The sequence below is a fragment of the Melopsittacus undulatus genome, chromosome 5, assembly GCF_012275295.1.
Source record: "Melopsittacus undulatus isolate bMelUnd1 chromosome 5, bMelUnd1.mat.Z, whole genome shotgun sequence".
Taxonomy (NCBI): Eukaryota; Metazoa; Chordata; class Aves; order Psittaciformes; family Psittaculidae; genus Melopsittacus; species Melopsittacus undulatus.
Genome location: NC_047531.1, coordinates 10,787,145 through 10,806,631, shown reverse-complemented (window position 1 = coordinate 10,806,631; position 19,487 = coordinate 10,787,145). Strand labels below are relative to the sequence as shown.

General features: G+C 38.8%; 1 protein-coding gene across 1 annotated transcript in view; it reads right to left on the bottom strand.

Moving 5' to 3' along the window:
* NELL2 (neural EGFL like 2) overlaps positions 1-19,487 on the bottom strand; it is a 166,270-nt gene that overhangs the window by 11,934 nt on the left and 134,849 nt on the right. Inside the window, exon 16 of the mRNA XM_034063122.1 lies at positions 4,639-4,779. Coding sequence (XP_033919013.1) covers positions 4,639-4,779 — 141 coding nt within the window. The remainder of the gene's footprint in view (positions 1-4,638; positions 4,780-19,487) is intronic.

Genomic DNA, 19,487 nt, shown 5'->3' with positions numbered 1-19,487 from the left:
AGTGCAACTGATAGTGAACCCAAGACAGTCTGAGCAGAAAGTTTGGGGTTTGTTCTTTTCTTTCCTAAGTAAATCTATTGACTGATGTAATCACCCTACAAGGAGTGAATAATTTATTTGTGACATCATGCAAGCCATCTGTCAGAGTGCTTAGCAGATGTGGAAGAGGAAGAGCTGAGAATTCGGACAGCAGTAACACCAGCTTGACAGAAACATTGTTTCCTGATACAGTAAAGGTGTTCAAATTACTACCTTACAAAATATAGTGGTTGAGTTTCTGGCTTATTAGCTCTTTTATAAAAGAGGAGAAACTCTGCCAACTCTGTATTCTGCCCATGTTCCTGAATATTTAAATACTAATGTGTCTCTGTATGTGTCTTCTGTTTGGTGATGCTCAAGTTGGGTTCTCAAACTCAATAATGAAGCCTTAATGCCTATAACCCTTTTTGGGATGGAAAAAAAAGAAGTTAGTTTATTTGTTGACCTTTAATGATCATGAATAAAAGCAAAAGGATTTTGATTGAGCTTTTGAAAGCTAGTAAGATTTCCTGCTGGAGTAGTGATTATTTCCTGTCTCCTTAAGTGCTATCAATAACAACGATTCTGTTAAACATTACCAGCACCACAGAAAGATCTAAGTGTAGGACTATGAACTGACAGTGGTTTCCCAACTACAAGAAATTTCATGCACTAGTTAAAATACTGGATGTTGTGTGAGATAAATTCAGAGTTCCTGACAGTCTGAAATTCCTCTGCTTTCCAGATCCAGAGCCATGGATGCTGAAGTGACTATTTTGGACTTTGTTAATTCATAAAGGCTGGGGAGGACACAGGCTTGTAATAGACCTCCATCTTGTGGAAAATATTACTCAGGTAGAGCCCCAGCCCTCTGTATTGTCAGGCAGCCTGTTCTATCACAGAGAAGGAAGTGATTCTACTTCTGGATGCAAGAAAGCAGAAGAAAAACATAAGACATTTCAGACCAGAAATCTTAAACTGCAAGTTAACCCTTACAAATAAAAAAGATCCAGTTTGAATTGAACATTCTGGATTGATGCTTTCCAAACCTTTCATTTGCACCTGTCTCAATTAAGGAATGTGCTACCTGCTGAGAGTGATGGTATGTTGATCTCATATTCTGTACCAGCAACAGCTGGTATCTGCCAGATACTCTTGGTAAGTCCTAAGGTGCTGCATTAATTAGATGAACTACTCTTCAAATGTGGAAGCAAGCAAAATGTCCAACAACAGATGAGATATAACCTTCACTATTCTGATACTAACCAATAGAGCCTCTTTTCAACTGATTTTGGAAGCTTTTAGACATTAAAAGGGACAAATTCAAAGGAATCAGGATCTTATACATAAGCAGAGCAAATATTAACTGGGCCTGAACATTCTTATTTTAGGATTTTGCCTCAGAGGTTCCAGTTTTTTAACACAATGGAGCATGAGACTTCAGCATCTACTGTCTTAGCCTAGCCCTCTTTTATGTAATGGTACATGAGAGACAACCTTCAGACCACCAATAAGATTGTGTAAAGAAACTATAAAGAAAAGCTGCAGGGGCAAAGAGGAAGGTACCAGGTAATATAACATGTTGAATGCTATATTTATATATGTTTAAAATTTAAGACTTCCCAAAGCCATGTAATTATCAAAGACTAAGTGGCTGGTCTTCATCACTTTTCTGGAAATACGAGGATGTGTAACATAATTCTATTTCCAGGGGAAAAGCAGCAAATGCTACATTTCCCATCATTCCTCTCGGTAACTGTTATAGAGACCATAGGTCCACCCAGGAGTATAATGCGAAGCAAAACCCAGCAAAGGAATCTCTAGGTCTTCCATTGCCTGTAGGTGCAATAAAATAGGATTATGAATTTTTGCGTTCAAGTACATTAGTAAAAATATTCAGTATTCTCAGATGTGGCAAAGAAGTAGCAGTAGCCAAGGTCAATATATGTGTGAAACAGGCAATTCAGCAACTATTACTTCATTATTAAGCACTGGCTAAGTCTAATGCTGCCAAGGAGTCCACCTCTAGGTAGGAATATTTAGTACAATGTCCTAACGAGACCATTTTCTGCAAAAGAGGTAGGTGCAGATTTGGTATTCTGTTAAAATGAGGTTTTTAAGGAAATGCTCCTGTGCCTCTGTGATCTTAACAAAGGTGTTTCCACCTGGATTTTTAAAATTGGATGCTTTGCTCTAGAAAACAAGGAGCTGACTAACACTGATCACAGACTTGCTCTCTGTAGTACTACCAGCACATGTCCAGGGGACATAAACAGAAAAGGATTTGAGGCAGACCATATGGAAAAATCAAGAAAGAAGAGATCTGAACCCACACTTCCTCGGCTTTTAAAGGTTTTCACCACTAAAGGAGGGAACTTTCTTCAAAGCAACTAAACCTTTAAAAAGATGAGTCAAAGACAAGCCTATTATGTACTCTATATAAAACACTACTTTGAAGTAGTCTTCTCAGAAAGCTAAAGGGACAAGCTCTCGAAGAACATTTCCTAATCCTCCTGAGATTTAACTTTTTTGTTCCACCAGGAAATGAAGCTTCTCTTCTGTGCAGTTTTGCACTGTTCTTTCTACAGATGTGCAAGCTGTAGCACTTGCATGAGGCAAAAGCTTCAAGAGGACACTGGTCCTGGGTATACCAAGAGGCTCATACAGTACCAAGATTTGAAATCTGAGATTAGTATAGCATGAAAGCTGCCCCCCAATACTGTATCTAAAAGACCATCCAAAACAACTCAAAATGATCAGGTCTCACCAGGGATACTAGAGAAGTGACAAAAGAAAACCATTTCTTTATGTCTTTAAATCCAGCAGCGGAATCTCTCACAGTGGAAAGATCTGACAACAGAAAGGCTGACTGCTTTTGTGCTCCTGTGCTCTGCTACCGGAAGCTCAACCTTCCATATCGCAATCTATTTTAGGCTGTATCTTTATACCTTTTAAGGGTTTATTTTGTGTCTGAGACACAATGTCCCAGGCTTCAATCCAATAAAAAGTGATGTAGTAAAACTAATAAAGTATCTGACCTTCCTCCCCATCTCAAGTTGCCACACATTCCAAACTTTGGAGCCGCAAACAATCAATTGAAAGTATTCCGCTGATAGTGACTATGGTTATCAGCAATGAATATAGTTTCTTGGCATCTGTGATTTAATTCTAATTACTTATTATCTTCAGTGTATGTTTAATAAAGAGCTGTTGGTGCTTTGTAGAAAAGGTCAAAACATTCTAATAATTGCCACTTCTGTATATACATAAGCAATCCCCAGATTTATTTTTCCTTGGCTTTCCATTTGCTTGGAAATTGCTGCCTAATTGTTACCTGTTTGCACACATCTCAACAGAGTCACTTTGTATCATGTGCATCTCTTGAGATAGCATGTGCCAAACCATTAACTTCAACTAACAAGACAAATGTTATATTGATACTATAGACAGAACTTGGGGTATTGAGGGTATTTCCATAAATGCCTGGGTAGACTGTTACCTGTGCTGCGAGTGACAGAATGGCAACGTTATAATCAGAGGGATCGCAACTTCTTCTTTGCACCTTCTTGCCTAACACCTGGCCAGCTAACAGTGACATTTGGTTAGTTCTTGACAAAGAAAGCTTGACTTATGAAAGTATTGGCTGACTCAAATTGCTGATTCCTCCTGAGAATACAGGCTTTCAGCTGTGGTGAAAATGTGTTGAAATAAAGTATTGATGATGGGGATACTGAAAAGGTCATCTCGCTCCCAGAGAACTGTCTGTGTGTCTGCCTTAGTGAAATTAATTCAATTGCCTTCCCTTTGGGACTGATGCAGCCCACCAATGTGAGTTTGAACAGCAAGGTAAGAAAGATTACAGTGTGGGCACTGAATATTTCAGCACTGAGAGACAGAGGGAAGAAAAGTGCCTCATCTGCCCTTAGTCCATGGCAAAACAGAACAGTTTGTTCTCATTTAAGAGAAATTTATTGCCTCAGACCTAAGTCTGCTGAGCTTCCCAGTCTGCAAGGTTGTTCTTCAAACTGCAAGTTTCTACAAGCAGTTAGCCTATGCAAAGGAGAAGCACCACAGTTATTAACACAGGAGGGAGGGGGTGTAAGTGCTTCATAAACATTCTTTGCAATGGGAAATATTTTCATCACAGGCTATTCTAATGTCCATGGAATGAAGTGGAAGAACTGAGGTTTGGATTGAGACCCATTTCTACATATAAAGAATCTGACATATAAACAGATTACTGTGGAGTGACGGGTTATAGTGAGTCCTATCAGCCCATGGGAAATCACTTATGCAAGAGCCATGCACAGAAGCAGATGCAGGGCCAGCGAAACTGCATTTTAAGCACCATGCCTGACTTCACATGTTATCTTGGCCAATCACAGAAATGTCCGCTAATGCTCCACCTATGTGTTAGGAATAGTCACACTTCATATTCTTTTGCTTTTTGTTATAGTGCTTATTTATACTAATATTGCCTTGGGTCAAGGTTTAACTTCCAGTGATACAATGTCCAAGGCAATATTTGATCAGCATGGTCAGAGATACTAGAGATTCAGAGATACTAGACATTACTGTAATGCGAGTCACAACAATATCCCACCTTTTTTAGATACTGACCTTCACAGGATTCTCCACTTGGTGAAAACATCCCATTGTCATGGTAGCCGTCTCTGCATTCACAGTGGTACCAACCAGGCAGGTTAATGCAGTTAGCACGACTGTCACACTGAACAAAGCCATCTGAGCATTCATCAATGTCTGTTTAATAAGAACAACAATAAAGGAGAAAATTCACACAGAGGAAATTGCTATATTCACCTGATGGAAGAACAATGTCTCTGTATTTCTGGGTTTCACAGAACTATTTTCATTACCAATACTTGAATTTCCAGAATTATTTGCAGTAAGGTTTTGAATCACTTCCATAAAAAAACTTGGCTAATAGTGTAGGCGCTGCCAACCGTGGAGGTTCTGCTAATCCCAATTTACTGTTTACATATTAGCAACTCATTGTGTCACAATACATCATAGGTAATATGACATCTGTGAAAATTGCCCACAGTGTGAAGAAAGGAATTGGATCCCAGTTCAAATAACAAGATGTTAACCCTTTGAGAGGTGCAGGCTGCCTGATAAACAAACACTTCTTCTAAGGGCATATCAAAACATCAAACACTCACATTGGTCCTTGCTTATGCTTTTGGTCACACCAATTTTTGATTAGTAAGGCTTTCCTCTCTTGTGGAGTTCCTGTTGACTTACACCAGCACCTCTGACTCTCAACATAACTGACTGAAGTCTCTTACTGTCTAGGAGAACAGCTGGGATCCTAAACAAATGCTTAGACCCTGAAAATTAAATACAAGACATTCTCCTTCCCTTAATAATTCCTTTGGGATGTGTGGTGTTTTTTCAAATATCAACTTCCACTGACTAACCTTTACAGTAATAATTCACTGTAGAATGGATTTCTGGGTGCACTCGCTGGATCAAAAATCCACCAAAGCACATCCTGCAGACACCTGAATTTATGGACTTAGCAGAGATGCAGAGAACTCTGGGACATGTTCATTTCCAGTGGCTTCAATTACACAGTAAGTCATATTAAACAATAGGGGTGATCATACTCATGTTTTTAGAAGTTAGGGAATGTGAGGAATAATGGAGTCAAACACGAATAAAACTGTGTCCTCCCTTACCAGATTCATCTCATTGTCATTGTGTTTTATACTGGTGGTAGCATACCTACTTGAGGTGCCTATAAAACTAGCACAGAGGGAGCCACAACACATGCAAACTGCCTTCAGAAACAACAAGCTCTAAACCCTCCCACTGTGAGTCTGAATAATGAATAAACCCTCAATATACTGGCCATTCTATCCAAAGCAGGGATATAACCCTTCTTTCAAAGGTTGAATCTTTAAACCAAGTGGAAACTTTGAAACTAAGAACAAATTAAGCCTCAAACTCTTAAAAGTACCTCAGCAGTTGATCTAATATCCTCTGGGAAGCAGATATGAAGGAGAGGGAGGTGTGATGTGACTATTGAGATATATGTAAAGTATGTCAAAATTCTGCCCACAGTACTTGTTATCTCCCATTTATGTCATCTGTTATTTTTGTAAGAGAAAGTGTAAACTGGCTAAGAAAATAATTTGTGAGCTGCAATAAGGTAACAAAACTGTTTTCTGAGAATACTAATGTCTGCCTAGATAAAGATATACTCACTCCAGTCCCTTATGAATCCTATTCAAACACAAATTTAAAAGAAAAAACAGCGAAGCCTTCCTTATCCATCATAACCACTTTTATCCACGTTTGAAGGTAAGAAAATTATTAGCTATGTGAGGGACACCTACACAAACTATAAGGTGTCACTCAGTCACTCACATTCGGTTTTGAGTTGCATTTTTCTTGTACATGTCGGGAGTAGGTGGTACGTGCTCTGGGTATTTTGTTTACATGCCAAATACATCTCCCTGGAATTTCTTTGGAATAACTGTACAACCATTTCATAAATTTATTGGTTTTTAAAAGCTTTACAGATACTTGATGAAATTTCATTAGAAAATTTCATCATTACATCTCAGTCTAATTTTATATCAACAGCATCTCTAAGTAGCTGCACCTGGCCTACACCACCAATATTGTTGATGATAAAAATTGCTACTACTCCTGCTGGAATATTGCACCAACCAGATATTTTGCACTTTGTGTACCGCAAATTAAGTCATCTCGACTGGTTTAAAACACAGAATTTTCAACTCCACTATGAATTCCAGGATAATCATCGAAGTAGTCCTGCTGCAGGACTGAGAAATGCCAAACCTTTACAAACCTTCTGCTGCTCAGTGTGTCTTTCTCTAAACCAATATAAACTCTGGCCTTTTTCTTGTGAGCAGCCAGGAGCCAGTGGGACCTCAGAGGTGCTTGAGAGATCAGAGGAAGATCAATGAAAATTATGTTACTGTAGTGAGAAAAGGTTGGTTTGCAGTCTGTGCCTTATCTACTGCTATTCGCTCACACACCTGCAAATTACTTAAGAAAAAGGATAGGAAAAGAAGAAAGGACTACAATCTAGGCGTTCCTGTACCACTAGGGAATATGCTGCCTGGGAGACAGCTTGCCTGGCAGAACAGAATCTAGGTGACCGTGCTAAATGCTTGGGATCACCTGGTCAGTACAAGGCAACTTGTTAGGTTCACCAAAGATAGGAGCCCCAGGAAATCAATGAAGCATGTAAACTCAGAGGCTGAAAGGGAAAAGCTGTTGTTCAGACTTGATATGAATCTTTATACAGCCTACTTAATAATGTACATTAAGACACTAGATGGCATATATTTCTTCCATGGGAAAGTGGAATGTACTTATTGGTGGAGAAAAGAGTGGTCAAAGTAACAGATATGAATTAAAGAAAGCCTATGATCCTCTCTTCAGAATAATTTATTTCTGAATCTGTAAGCCTTTTAATTATAAGCGTGGTATTGCAGGCACAGGCTGAATGCATTCTGATGAACTCCCATACTGATTATTCAGGAAAAACAAGCCTTGAATGTCACATCAGTATTGGTAAACTGACAACAGAAGAGGCTTTTCTGCATTTATTTGCAAACTAGCTGACAAACCTAGATCACAAGAAATATTACTTGGGATAAAATGCCTTTACAGATGCCAATAAACAAAGAAATACATTCTTCTGGTTTTGTTATGGCTGCATGCAAAGTTCAGTGGAGTTATATAAGAAAGCCTACAATAATAAGCATGGGTGGAAGCATGCTGCTGGTCTTGAAGAAACATACTATACCTGACAGATGGTTTGCCTGAAAGCATTTCATTGGAACCATTGCTGCATTGACGCTGAATAACCCATTCCTCCTCACATGATTTTGCAGCAAACAAAAGAATTCCAAAACAATTCCCATCACCACCTACATTTTAGGCAAGCAACAGTGTATAGCACGTGCCAGTGGGTTTCAGAATATAGACAGATGTTCCTTATGCACAGAATTCTGTTTTAAATTTCCCAGCTAATGCCAATTATTAATTCCAGCACAGCCTTGCTCTGTAATAGGACAAAATGTAACTGTTGCAACACTGTTAAACAGGAAAGCCAGCAGAAATGTCTTGCAAAGCCAAAGCACTGATTTCATGGAAAATTTTCTTGACATTTGGATAAAAGGATTTCTATTTTCAAATGGGCATAGCATGGCTCAGGAAGTGCTGCAAAAGTATCTACAACTGAAATTATCTTCTTAGTATGGGAAAAGCAGCCGGAAATAATTTTTCTCTGTCCTATGGTGAAACCTTCTCTGATGAATCATCTTGCAGCTGCTCAGTAAGAGGTGTGAGCTGACAAAAGAAGAAAAACTGATTGAAGTTTAGCTTGGCTAGTGGCTATGGTGTATCAGTGGGCTATATGGAATATTAACAGCACTAATGAAGTCCTGTTTGATGCTATACTAGAAAGGTATGAAAAACAAAATATTACTCTACAGAAGGATGTTACTTTATATTTTCACTTATGAAAAGAGTTTAAGTACAAGAAAAGGAGGGATATATATTTTTCAGTAGCAGGCTTTCATTTTTAATGAAATAGACAAAACACATTCTAAGTATGTAAGTTCTGCTCATTAACTGGCTACAAGAAGCTGTGACAAAGTGGGGGAGAAGAAAAAAAACACCATGGATGTGGCATTTTTTTTCTATTTTTCTCTTCACCTAAAGAGCACAACTGCACATAGCAAATCTGAAACACTGGTACCAGTCTCCAGGTTTGGAACAGAAAGTAATACCAAGACAGTTACTGGAAGGAACTTTCACCCCAAGCTGGAAAGCAGCCACACTACTGTAGCACTTCAGCACCACCTGCTCTGGCTGTGCTTCCACATTATGGCATCTGCATGGCAGATGATTTGTGATTTTGGTGCTTGGAACGCTGTGTCTGGAGAACACACACACACCCCTGCCATGAGACTGGTGAGGCCACAAAACACCAGGAACATGGGGACTCTACTTACCTTATGTAATTCATGGATGCATGGCAATACTGTACATTCCCTACTGCCACAAAACAACCAATTATTACGCAGTTATGTTGCACATGATTTGATTTTCAAATATTCAGGTTTTCTCCTGTGCATTTTACTTATGCTGAAATCAGTCAACCTGCTTATTTCCATATTTTGCGACCTGTTTTCCACCAGAATAAAACTTCTTGTTTTGCTACCTGAAGCCCCACTCTAATAGACACACAGCCACAGGCATTTTGTAAGTTAAATATTGTATACACTTAGCTCACCTTGACATGAAACTATCTTGCTCTTCCAAATCACCTTCTTTATACCTCAGAATCATTCATTACCTGAACTGTGGCAACAGTTTTTGCTATTATACCCCTTGCTCTTGGGGAGACTGAGAAAAGTCTACTCCCTGAAGAGTAAAATAAGATCATTAGCAAATTATCCACTGGTACAGTAAGAAAAAAGGAAAGCTAGCTGTCATATGAATATTATTAGAGAATTTCTGTATAATAAGAGCTTTTGAAGATTGAAAGTGGTATAAAATTGTCAATTTGAAAGATAGCAGTGCTCTTTCATCCAGCAATAGGACCAAGCTCTTTCTAATGTGGTCAAGCTGCACTCAACAAATAACCATGGCGTGGGGGAAAAGAGGGGGGGGTATGTTCTATCATTTTACATTACTCACTTCATGACTGAAATATTAAGCATTAAATCCTCTCAGAAAAAGCTGTATGCCACTATCAAGCACAAAGTTACAGAGACACAGAGCTCAACTTAGTCTTTCTTTCATAAACTGCTAGATCCAGGTCAATACAAACCAAAGCCCCAGTAGCCCTTTCCTGACAAGAAGGCAACACCACAGACTGCCAGCTGTGAATACTTACAGTTTAGTTATTTCCATCATGGAAGTTTTTCTGGGACAGTATAATACACAGCATTCAGCTAAGACTGCCAATTAATACAGACTCCCAGATGCAATAATCTGTCCCAGTGCTAATTGGGTTATTATCACTGGATATACTTATAAAGATTAATGAGCAGCCAGCAACCTCCATAATATTCAATCACTACTGACTTCGGCTAAATTTTAGATCTCATTTCAAAGGCAACAGCCTTTCCAGCCTAATGCTAACCTCCAAAGCCACCTACATCACAGCCCTATATACAGTATGAATAAAGGGCAAACACTGAAAGAAAAGAAATAGATCACTGAAGAAGTGGTTTAGAAGCCTGAGGCTGTTTAAAAAGATAAGCGTGTTTTTTTCACGGGTACATCTTGAACAGTCAGACTGAATGTCTTTGCAAATGTCATGTTTTCAAGGATGTTATGTCTGGCTTGGATATAAAAGACCTTGTCCTAACTATTCAGACTTATGCTCAGATAACAGAATGCCCAGTAGGATTAAGACGATGTCTGGGTTATCTGATTTTACTAAGTATATATGCAAGGGGGAAAAGGCCTTATTCAGTAGGACAAAACAAAAGTTCGCTGTACTGTATAATGTATCTGCTGTCAAAACTCAATTTTCTGGAGTGGCTTTGAAAAGGGTTCATTATCTCTACTGCAAGTTCTAGAGTCCCATCTCTCACATTTAACAAAAGTGTTTGTGTTGGTTTCCATGTGACAGCAGATCTCTAATATGATGATACTTGAAAAGACCCTGCTGTTCAATCAGACCTTTGATTTGAGATCTTATGCAAAAACAGGTATGTAAGAGCCTGAGGCTAGCTCAATATGCTGGAACTATCTTGTTGCTAAAATAGAATACCAGCTTTCGGGATTTCAATCCCACTACATTCGCATATAGCACATGTATATAAATATCATACAGCAAAATAACAAAACCAAGAATACAGAAGCTGAGACTGCTGAAATAATCCAGAAAGACATCAGTTATGCCAGAGAACCGAAGTTGTTTGGAATGTCCTTTAAATGTGTTTTGTAAATTCTGATCAGCTCCTTTCTTCTAGACACTGCTGCCAATTCCCAAAGGAGCTTTCTTCCTTGGTCAATAAACGTCCTAGAGCCTGATTTTGTTTACAATCTTGCTACGATTTGTTCAGCTCCCAGTAACTCTTCAAAAAATATGGTATTATATTGTGAGTACTAGGACATGCTTTTCACTGTACGTGTTCTCTCATCAAAGTCCCCATTAAACTACAGAATATCTTTGATTCTAAGTGTGTTTGCATCCCAACATTTCATTCAGTTACAAGCTTAAATCATGAAGGCCCAGACTACAGCTGCTATGTGGAGCACAACAAAGATAAGAGTCACCCACAGTTTTATCCTAGCATAACATAGTTCTGTGAGCAAAAGGACTTCCTCTACACAGCAATTAGAAACATCAGTTACCTTAGATACACCTTTTGGAGAGGAGTGAAGACCACAGTCTTTCCTCTCCCTACTCTCCTAGATAATTAATTAGGTCTGTGCTGGGGAAAAAAAAAAGCATTTTAAATGCCTTTGGAGTTGCTGCTTCTATCTCTAAATCTAGTAGAAATTCTGTCTGAGTCACTTTTTAACCATAATCTGGCTCAAAGTGCAGGAAACCAGAGCTGGGGCTATAAAAGTCATGTTAAAATCGCTTCAACAGGTTGAGTCAGTGCTGCAAATATGCTCTTTGCTAAAAATTTCCAACTGTCACATTGCACGAAAAAATAACTATTGTTAAAATAGGCTTCTCCTTTTTTGTTTTTAATCCTAGCAAGACCATGATTGCAATTTTTAAAGTACCCTGTCCATGGAAAACCAATTTAGTTCTATTAATGAAAAGGAAGCAGAATGTGATTGAGGATGTAATACAGAATTATAGTTCATTAATTCTTCAAGTATGTAATTTTCCAGACTCCTGATCCCCCATTGATTTCTTCACACCCCCATAGGTCCTGCTAAATGCCAGCAAAAAGAAATTCAATCGTGTTGTTATTTCATGTGTGACAGTAGCGGCACTCCAAAATTAGATAAAAACGTTATGAAAGGGAATTTTCCACTGAGTGCTTCACCATGCAGCCCGGTTAATAATTCTTTGTTGTCAAAAATTGATCAATCACAGACCCCACCGATAACTGGAACTATGACAGTCTCTCATTACACACCCAGTATCATCAGAGGATGTGGTATTTGTAACAGTTGAAGACGGTAATTCAGAACATCTAATTAGCCATGGTGATCTAGGAGCATCCATGAACAGCGTTAAAAAACAGAATTTTCAACAAGTTTCTGTCAAAACCATTGTGCCAATCCCCATTTGAAAGAGTAATTGAGATGTATTGGGTCTGTACTTCTAGTCATTGACAAAGATGTGGTTTTGCTTTCACTTTGTTCATCATTCTCAGTACAGTGCCTCATCCTAATTGTAGCACACACTTCTGTTTCCTTGTTACTCCTATGTTGATAAAGAAGTAATGATTTTCTTTCAGATAGCAAAAGCAATATTATACCTTGAAATACACTAACAAATCCATTTTAGATACATACTAGTGTTTGAAAATTACATAGCTCTATTTGCACATGTTAGAAAAATAGGACTAACACACCAGTGCTACTCGTTAAACGTCTCTGTGTAAGAGTAGCCAAGTCAAAAAAGAGAACAAATTTGTCTGAAAAGAGAAGAGCCAGTTTGGCCAGCTGTTGTCTGTTTTCTAATGGGTGGGAAGCAAGGCTTTACTTGCCTTGTACTGACCAAAGATCTTGAGTTTTCTCAAGTAAGGGTCAAGTCGGTCATAACCACGAGCTATGAATCAGTGATAGCTTATGAATCAGCTTAGTTTGGGTTCAGCGCTGCAAAAAGCTGTTTCAGATCAGCTCTGGTATGAATTACAATAAATTTCTAAGGATTTAGTTCAGAAGCCATTTAAGGAAAAAAAACAGAAACACCCACAAAGCACCTCAATGCAAATTATATACATGCTGAAGTTTAAAATATTCTTCCCCATATTTTCATACAGTGGCTTGTTACCATGACTCTCGGTCCATAGACCGGTGACCATTAATTTACAGTGGCTGATCCTGAAGTGTAAAATCATGTAGAGATTGTGCCAAACTGCTGAAGCCCAGAACAGGAAAAAAACACTGTTCCTTTGCTTGGGCTATAAACTTATCATTGGCATATATCTGCAGAGACTGCAGACTCCTGCATGTTGACAGCAAAAGGAAGGACTCCATAGGGACACGGGGCAATGATTGGCAGTGTTATAGATTTTAATTCCACTAATAGTTGAACGGCTCGTAATTCATAAAAGAGAGAGCTTACAGTGAGTGATGAAGGTCATCTCTATCTCCCCTATATAACTGAAGGAAATTCTATTATAATGCTGCCCAGCTGCACTATTCACATTCTATTTATAGCCCACTGTATTTTAAGAACCTAATTGAAATTTTAGTTTTCATGTTTAGCAAAGGAAGTTCTTTCCCATAGCAAATAACACTCAAGTAGTGGATGTATTTTGATGTTTTTAACAAAAAAATAAAATAAAATAATCCTGTCTTCTCAAAGCTTTTTTTTGTAGCTTTCTCTTTTCCTTGGTTTTTTTTTTGTGTTTTTTTTTAAGCTGCTACATATAGGATGTGGTGTTGCAACAAGCTGAAGAAAATATAAAGAGAAAAAGATAAGTACTAGTATGTGGCTCTTCAGCAGAGAAAAGAAATCTTTTGTTATTTAAAACTGACAGGGACTCTGAGGGAGGAAAGAAGTGAGAAACTGTGTCAAGCAAGAAAAATGAAGGGAGAAAAAGATGCAGAAGGATGAAGCAGCAAAGCATCTTAATCAACCAAACAGAAAAGATGAGGTAAGTAGGATTCATGCCTAAATCCAGAATGTTCATCAAACACAATGTGGACATTTTTTGCTTAATTTCTGACAAATATTTACTTTGTGAATAAATATAAGTTAAAATATAAAGCAAAGTAAAGCATCCCAAGCTTTTGAAGTCACCAGCCCTTGTCTCAGTGCTCATTTTTGTGCTTTTTTTACCATATCTGAGAAAAATTCAGGTGGTAACAGGATTAGGGTCACCTCCCTTCCAGACACTTGCAGCCAAGCAAAATGCATCCCATCCATAGGACCCTGGCTTTCCACTTGACTTACTGCAAATCCCATAGACAACTTTTAAACCTTTTTCTGCAATTTAATGAGCTAGCCATTTTAGAATACGGCCTTTTTGAAATTCAAAGGAAAAACATTTTCTCAGGTTTTATGAATTGACTGCCCTTCCCACTCAGAAAAAAATACAATATAAACTCCATGTCTTCTCTATCTACTGACATATTGAACAGAGGAGCAAGGGGAGCAGAAGTTAGATGACCTGTATCTCATGGGGACTTCTGTTACTGCCTTCTTATGCAAACCCTGTCACCTATTCAACTTTCCCCATGAGTTTTGACTTCCACATCTGTAAAATAGGGAGAAAGTGCTTCTGCCAGGTCCTATTCTTTGTACATAAACAACTATGGGTAAAGAAATTTAATTAACAATGTTGATTTGGCAAATACCACAAATGATGATGCTAAGGCATGGGCTGGGGAATAGTAACACACTGGGAATCAGGAACTAGAGAAGAGGCCAACATCTTCTGGGGAGAGGTGAGAAGAGCATTAAGCTGCAGAGATGGAGGCTGCACCCCTTGGCCTTTCTCCACCACTTTATTTGGTAGCACAGACAGAACATAGAGGTCACAAGGAAACTCACTGATAGTAACTTATGTCTCGAATTGTTTGTTTCAAACAGATCTCACAATGTAGACCACAAGTACTGCTTTTAATAGTCTCCTGTGCAGTTCTGCTGCACTCTAAGGAGCTTTAATTTTTATGGATATCTGAAAGATATAATTAACTTCAGATTATTATACACGTTCAGGGAAAATATTTGGAGAAAGAGAGGAACAAGAAACTATTTTGCATATCAGCACACTGAATTTCAGAATCTTACATACAAACAGCTTATCTATGCCATATATGTCATGTTTGCTACCATGTCCTGGTTGTAAATGTCTGCTTTTCTTTAGCCTGAATTAGCACTTAGAGCATTGTTAAAATACAGTATTCCTTGCAGGAATGGCTCATTCTCCAGGGGTTAGCCGAACACCTCCCTACTACAGTTTCTTAGACTGTCAGTCATATGAAGTCTTGGCTGTTACCTGGACATAGTTACCTGAAGTTTGTTGGCAGGACCTGTGGAGAGAGGAGTCTACACTGGAGCAGTTTTGCTGCAGGACTCATGACTCCAGGGGGGACCCACACTGGAGCAGCCTGTTCCTGAAGGGCTGCCCCCCATGGAAGGGACCCACACTGGAGCAGTTCATGAAGAACTGCAGCCTGTGGGAAGGACTCATGTTGGAGAAGTTCATGAAAGAACTTCCTGATGGAGCAGGAGAAGAGTGTGAGAAGTCCCCTCCTGAGGAAGAAGGAGTGGCAGTAACAACATGTGACAAATTGACCACAACCCCCATTCCCCTCCTCCCTGTGCCAGGAAGAGGAGGCAGAAAAATCAGAAGTAAAGATGAGCCTGGGAAGAAGGGAATGGTGGGGAGAAAGTGTTTTAAGATTTAGTTTTTATTTCTCATTACCTTACTCTGATTTGGTTGGTAATAAATTAAACTCATTTCCCCAAACTGATTGTGTTTTACCCATGACAGTAAATGCTGAGTGATCCTTCCCTCTCCGTCTCTCCACCCATGAGACTTTTGTTGTATTTTCTCTCCCTTGGCCAGCTGAGAAGGGCAGTGATAGAGTGGCTTTGATGGGCACCTCACATCCAGCCAGGGTCAACATACCACACATGTGGTGGCAGCCTGGACAACCTTCAATTGTAACCTATTTCCTACCAGATTATTCCTCAGACTCTACATAAGGTTTGTAGTTAACAGCTTTACCAGCTGAGTAAGACCCTTATCAAATCTGTGTTGCTCCTCCTGTTCATTCCTTAGCTTTCATCTTGCATCTGGATAAATTGTCCCCTTCCTTCAACCTTCACCTCTTTCTTTGAGCATATTTGTTTCAGACAGAGTGCAGGACATGCCCTTTGCCACCTACAGTCCCTGGGAGCAAAGCTGCTACTGCATCATGCATTCCACACACTGCTCTCTCTTCTACCTCCACAGGACTTCAGCATCAAAGGAAATGGCAGTTAAAAGAGAGGTACAGTCAGAAGAGTTAAAATTTTTGTCTTGAGTTAGCCTCTGACAGTGTTTGTTTCTGCTTATGTTCATAAGTGCAACTGAAGCCCAATTTAAAAAGTAGAGACTGCAGTATTTGCCTCTTTAGTGCTCATTGGTCCTTAAGACATTATATCAAATGCTTTACAGTGATTGTAGACTTAGAGAAAGCCAACATATCCTTCATTAATCCATTTAAATATCTTGATGCACAGTAGATGATGCACTTTCAAGTGCATCACACTTGAGATCTTTTCTGGGTCTAAAGCCTCTTTTGCCATCAATCCTATCTTGACTTTTTTCAACCCATTTTGTGCCTATTGTTTCTAACAGTACAAGCACTAGTAGCGAGTTGTTTTATTTTTACACATGTTGGACTGGGCAGCTCTTCACCTATACTACTAATTAGCTATGGGAGAGGCAGATGATTTATGAATAAAGCTATGAGCACATTGCACATTACAGTTCCTTCAGCTAGACTCAAACTTAATGGAATTCCTGCTCCACCCAAGGCCTGACTTCAGAAATATGTGTAAGAGTGAGCATTACAACAGCATGCCTTGTGGTCCTTTTTTTCCTTAGGGTTGGTCAAAGATATCGAAATAGTCTTGACCACCAATGGTAAAGAATCATTTTTGCATCAGCACAAATGGGCATTTTAGAATGACTCATTACAACTTGTTCTTATCATTCCCTAGTAGAAATAAATAAGAGAAACTAGATCATATGCAAAGGAAACTCATCAAAAGCCCATAGCTGTGTATACCATGAGAACTGTGTCAAATTTTATCAGTTGAATACAAGGCCCAGTTTTAGTGAAATGAAAGCATGAGAGGTAGATCAGTTGGGAAAACAGTTGCGGTTTATCACATTTGTCTAGAAACCAAAACAGATGAGAAGTACAGCAAATAAGACAACCACTAATTCTGAATTGCAGAAAAGTGGTTCAAAACCAATAATACTTTATATATTTAAGAAAATACCTTTGGCTGACTTCCAAAGACCATAACGGAGGAATATAAACCATTTCATCAGCAGAACCCTACAGGACTTTCAGTATCAGTTTTTCAGTAATACCCATACAGCTTCAAGCTCCCCCCTTGCCTCACTTAGTGTCCAGGGTTCAGCTGTAATGATTATTTTTCTTCTTCCTAATAACTGGTGCAGTGCTGTGTTTTTGACTTTAGCCTGAGAACAGCGCTGATAACACACTGATGTTTTAGTTGTTGCTAAGTAATATCTACTCTGATCATGGACTTTTCAGTCTCATGCTCTGCCAGTGAGAAGCAGCACAAGAAGCTGGGATGAAGCAGAGGCAGGACTGCATCACTTGTGTTTATTTGTTGGTTGGTTTTTTCCTTCCCTTTTCAGTTTTATATTCTCTCCCTTTGTTATTTCCTTTATCATTATTATTATTGCTGGTAGCAGCAGTGGTTTGTGTTACACCTTAGTTACTGGACTGATCTTGTCTCAACCCTTGGGAGTTACATTCCTTCGATTCTCCTCCCTACCCTGCCTGGAGTGGGGGGGGAGAAGAAGGATGGAGTGAGCTAGTGGCTGTGTGGTTCTGAGTTACTGGTTGGATTTAAACCACAACACTTAGACTTGGGGAGTTGAAAAAGCATGAATTCAAGACCATAATTTGACAGCTTTTTTTCCTCTTCTCTTTCACCAGATGGATCATATGAACAAAGCTCCTGACCAGAACAGAAGCTGTGAAGATGATAGCTCCTAAACTCATGGTTTTATGTAAAGCATATCAACAGGAACACATAAACAAAAACACAGGAACCAAAAGCTACTTTGCATTCTCTGATCTAGAGCTGCGAAACAAACTTGTTCTGAGACTTTCCAGGAATTTCGGGTTTGACAGTATAAATTAGGCCTGTCTGCCTGGAACAGTCTTTTTTACTGAGGCTATTTCCCCCTATTAATCACCAGTCAGCAGTAGATGCAATACATTGTGTCCTAAGCAGTACATCAGAAAACTCTATTAACCAAACAAAACAATGCAGAAGCATGTAAGCAGTGCAGAGGACCAAATTTCTAGCATTACTGTTCTCAGAAACTATTTATTTCACATTGAGGCAAGCCAAAAAACAAAAAAAAAGAGAAGAATGGATATGCCTTCGAAGTACGGAAGGGACTTGGGGGCACCACCAAGGTACTGGATTAGTTGATTCACTGGGGCACAGTGGGGAACAGTATGTGAATCATTGCTCTTAGGCACTCTTTGCCTTCAGTAGCTCAGAAGGCAAAATATGATAGCTTTTACCGTGGGCATCAGGAAAATTATAGTAAGTTGACCATGCAAATTACTGTGTTGATTTTAACCTATTCCATACTAGTGCTTGTTCAAATCTCAAAAGCCACATTGTATTTTGAAAACAGCAAAAATGTTTGCAGCCAGAAGTAGTGCATAGATTTTGGCAATCACGTATACTGGTATGGCTTTGTAAGGAAATAACTCGTACAGTCATATCTTGCTAACTTCTCTTCAAGCCACCAAAAAAATTCTATGGAAAGATGCTTGTTTCACATTGCATAGTCGTAGTTCAGTGATAGGACTGCAAAACACAAATTATGTATTTCAAAATTCATTATTAGGGTTCCGTATCAATTGAAAAATTATCATAGTGACATATTAGTCTTTGTATGTAGGATTAGCTGTTATGCTTAAAGAATACATAGAAATTGATATTATAGGATGCTTCCCATAAGTTTGCCCATGATTCTACAATCTGTTTTTCCTGCAGCAAGACAGCATTTAAAACGGAATAACAGAATAAGAGGTGGCATCACTAAACACACTACTTACAGGCATTACCTCAATAGACCAAGGCCAGCTCAAGCAATACTGTTCTTGCCTCTGAAATCAGTAACTGACATGCAAAATAATAATTTTTGAGAAGGCCTAGACTGTAACACGGACCACTCTTTACCAAGCCTGTGCAAGCTGGGCAGTGACTTTACATAGCAAAAACACAAGTTATAAAGCAAGATGTTTCAGCATCCTCAGCAAAATAATTACATTACTTTTAGTAGCTAGGTCACATCTTTTTCTGCTGAAATAGAAACCAGAGAAAATATTAATCAAATAAAGGCAAGTGCAGTAATTCAGAAGTGTTTTCCTTTCAGAGATTCAGCTTCTGAGAATAGAAAGTACAATTCAATATTTACTGTTCAAAGTTTAAACAGGATACTGAGTACTCTGTCTCCATCTACATCTACAATATGGCTGGAAAGGACAGACTTACCAACCCAACATGCCACATGCCCATATTTCTATAA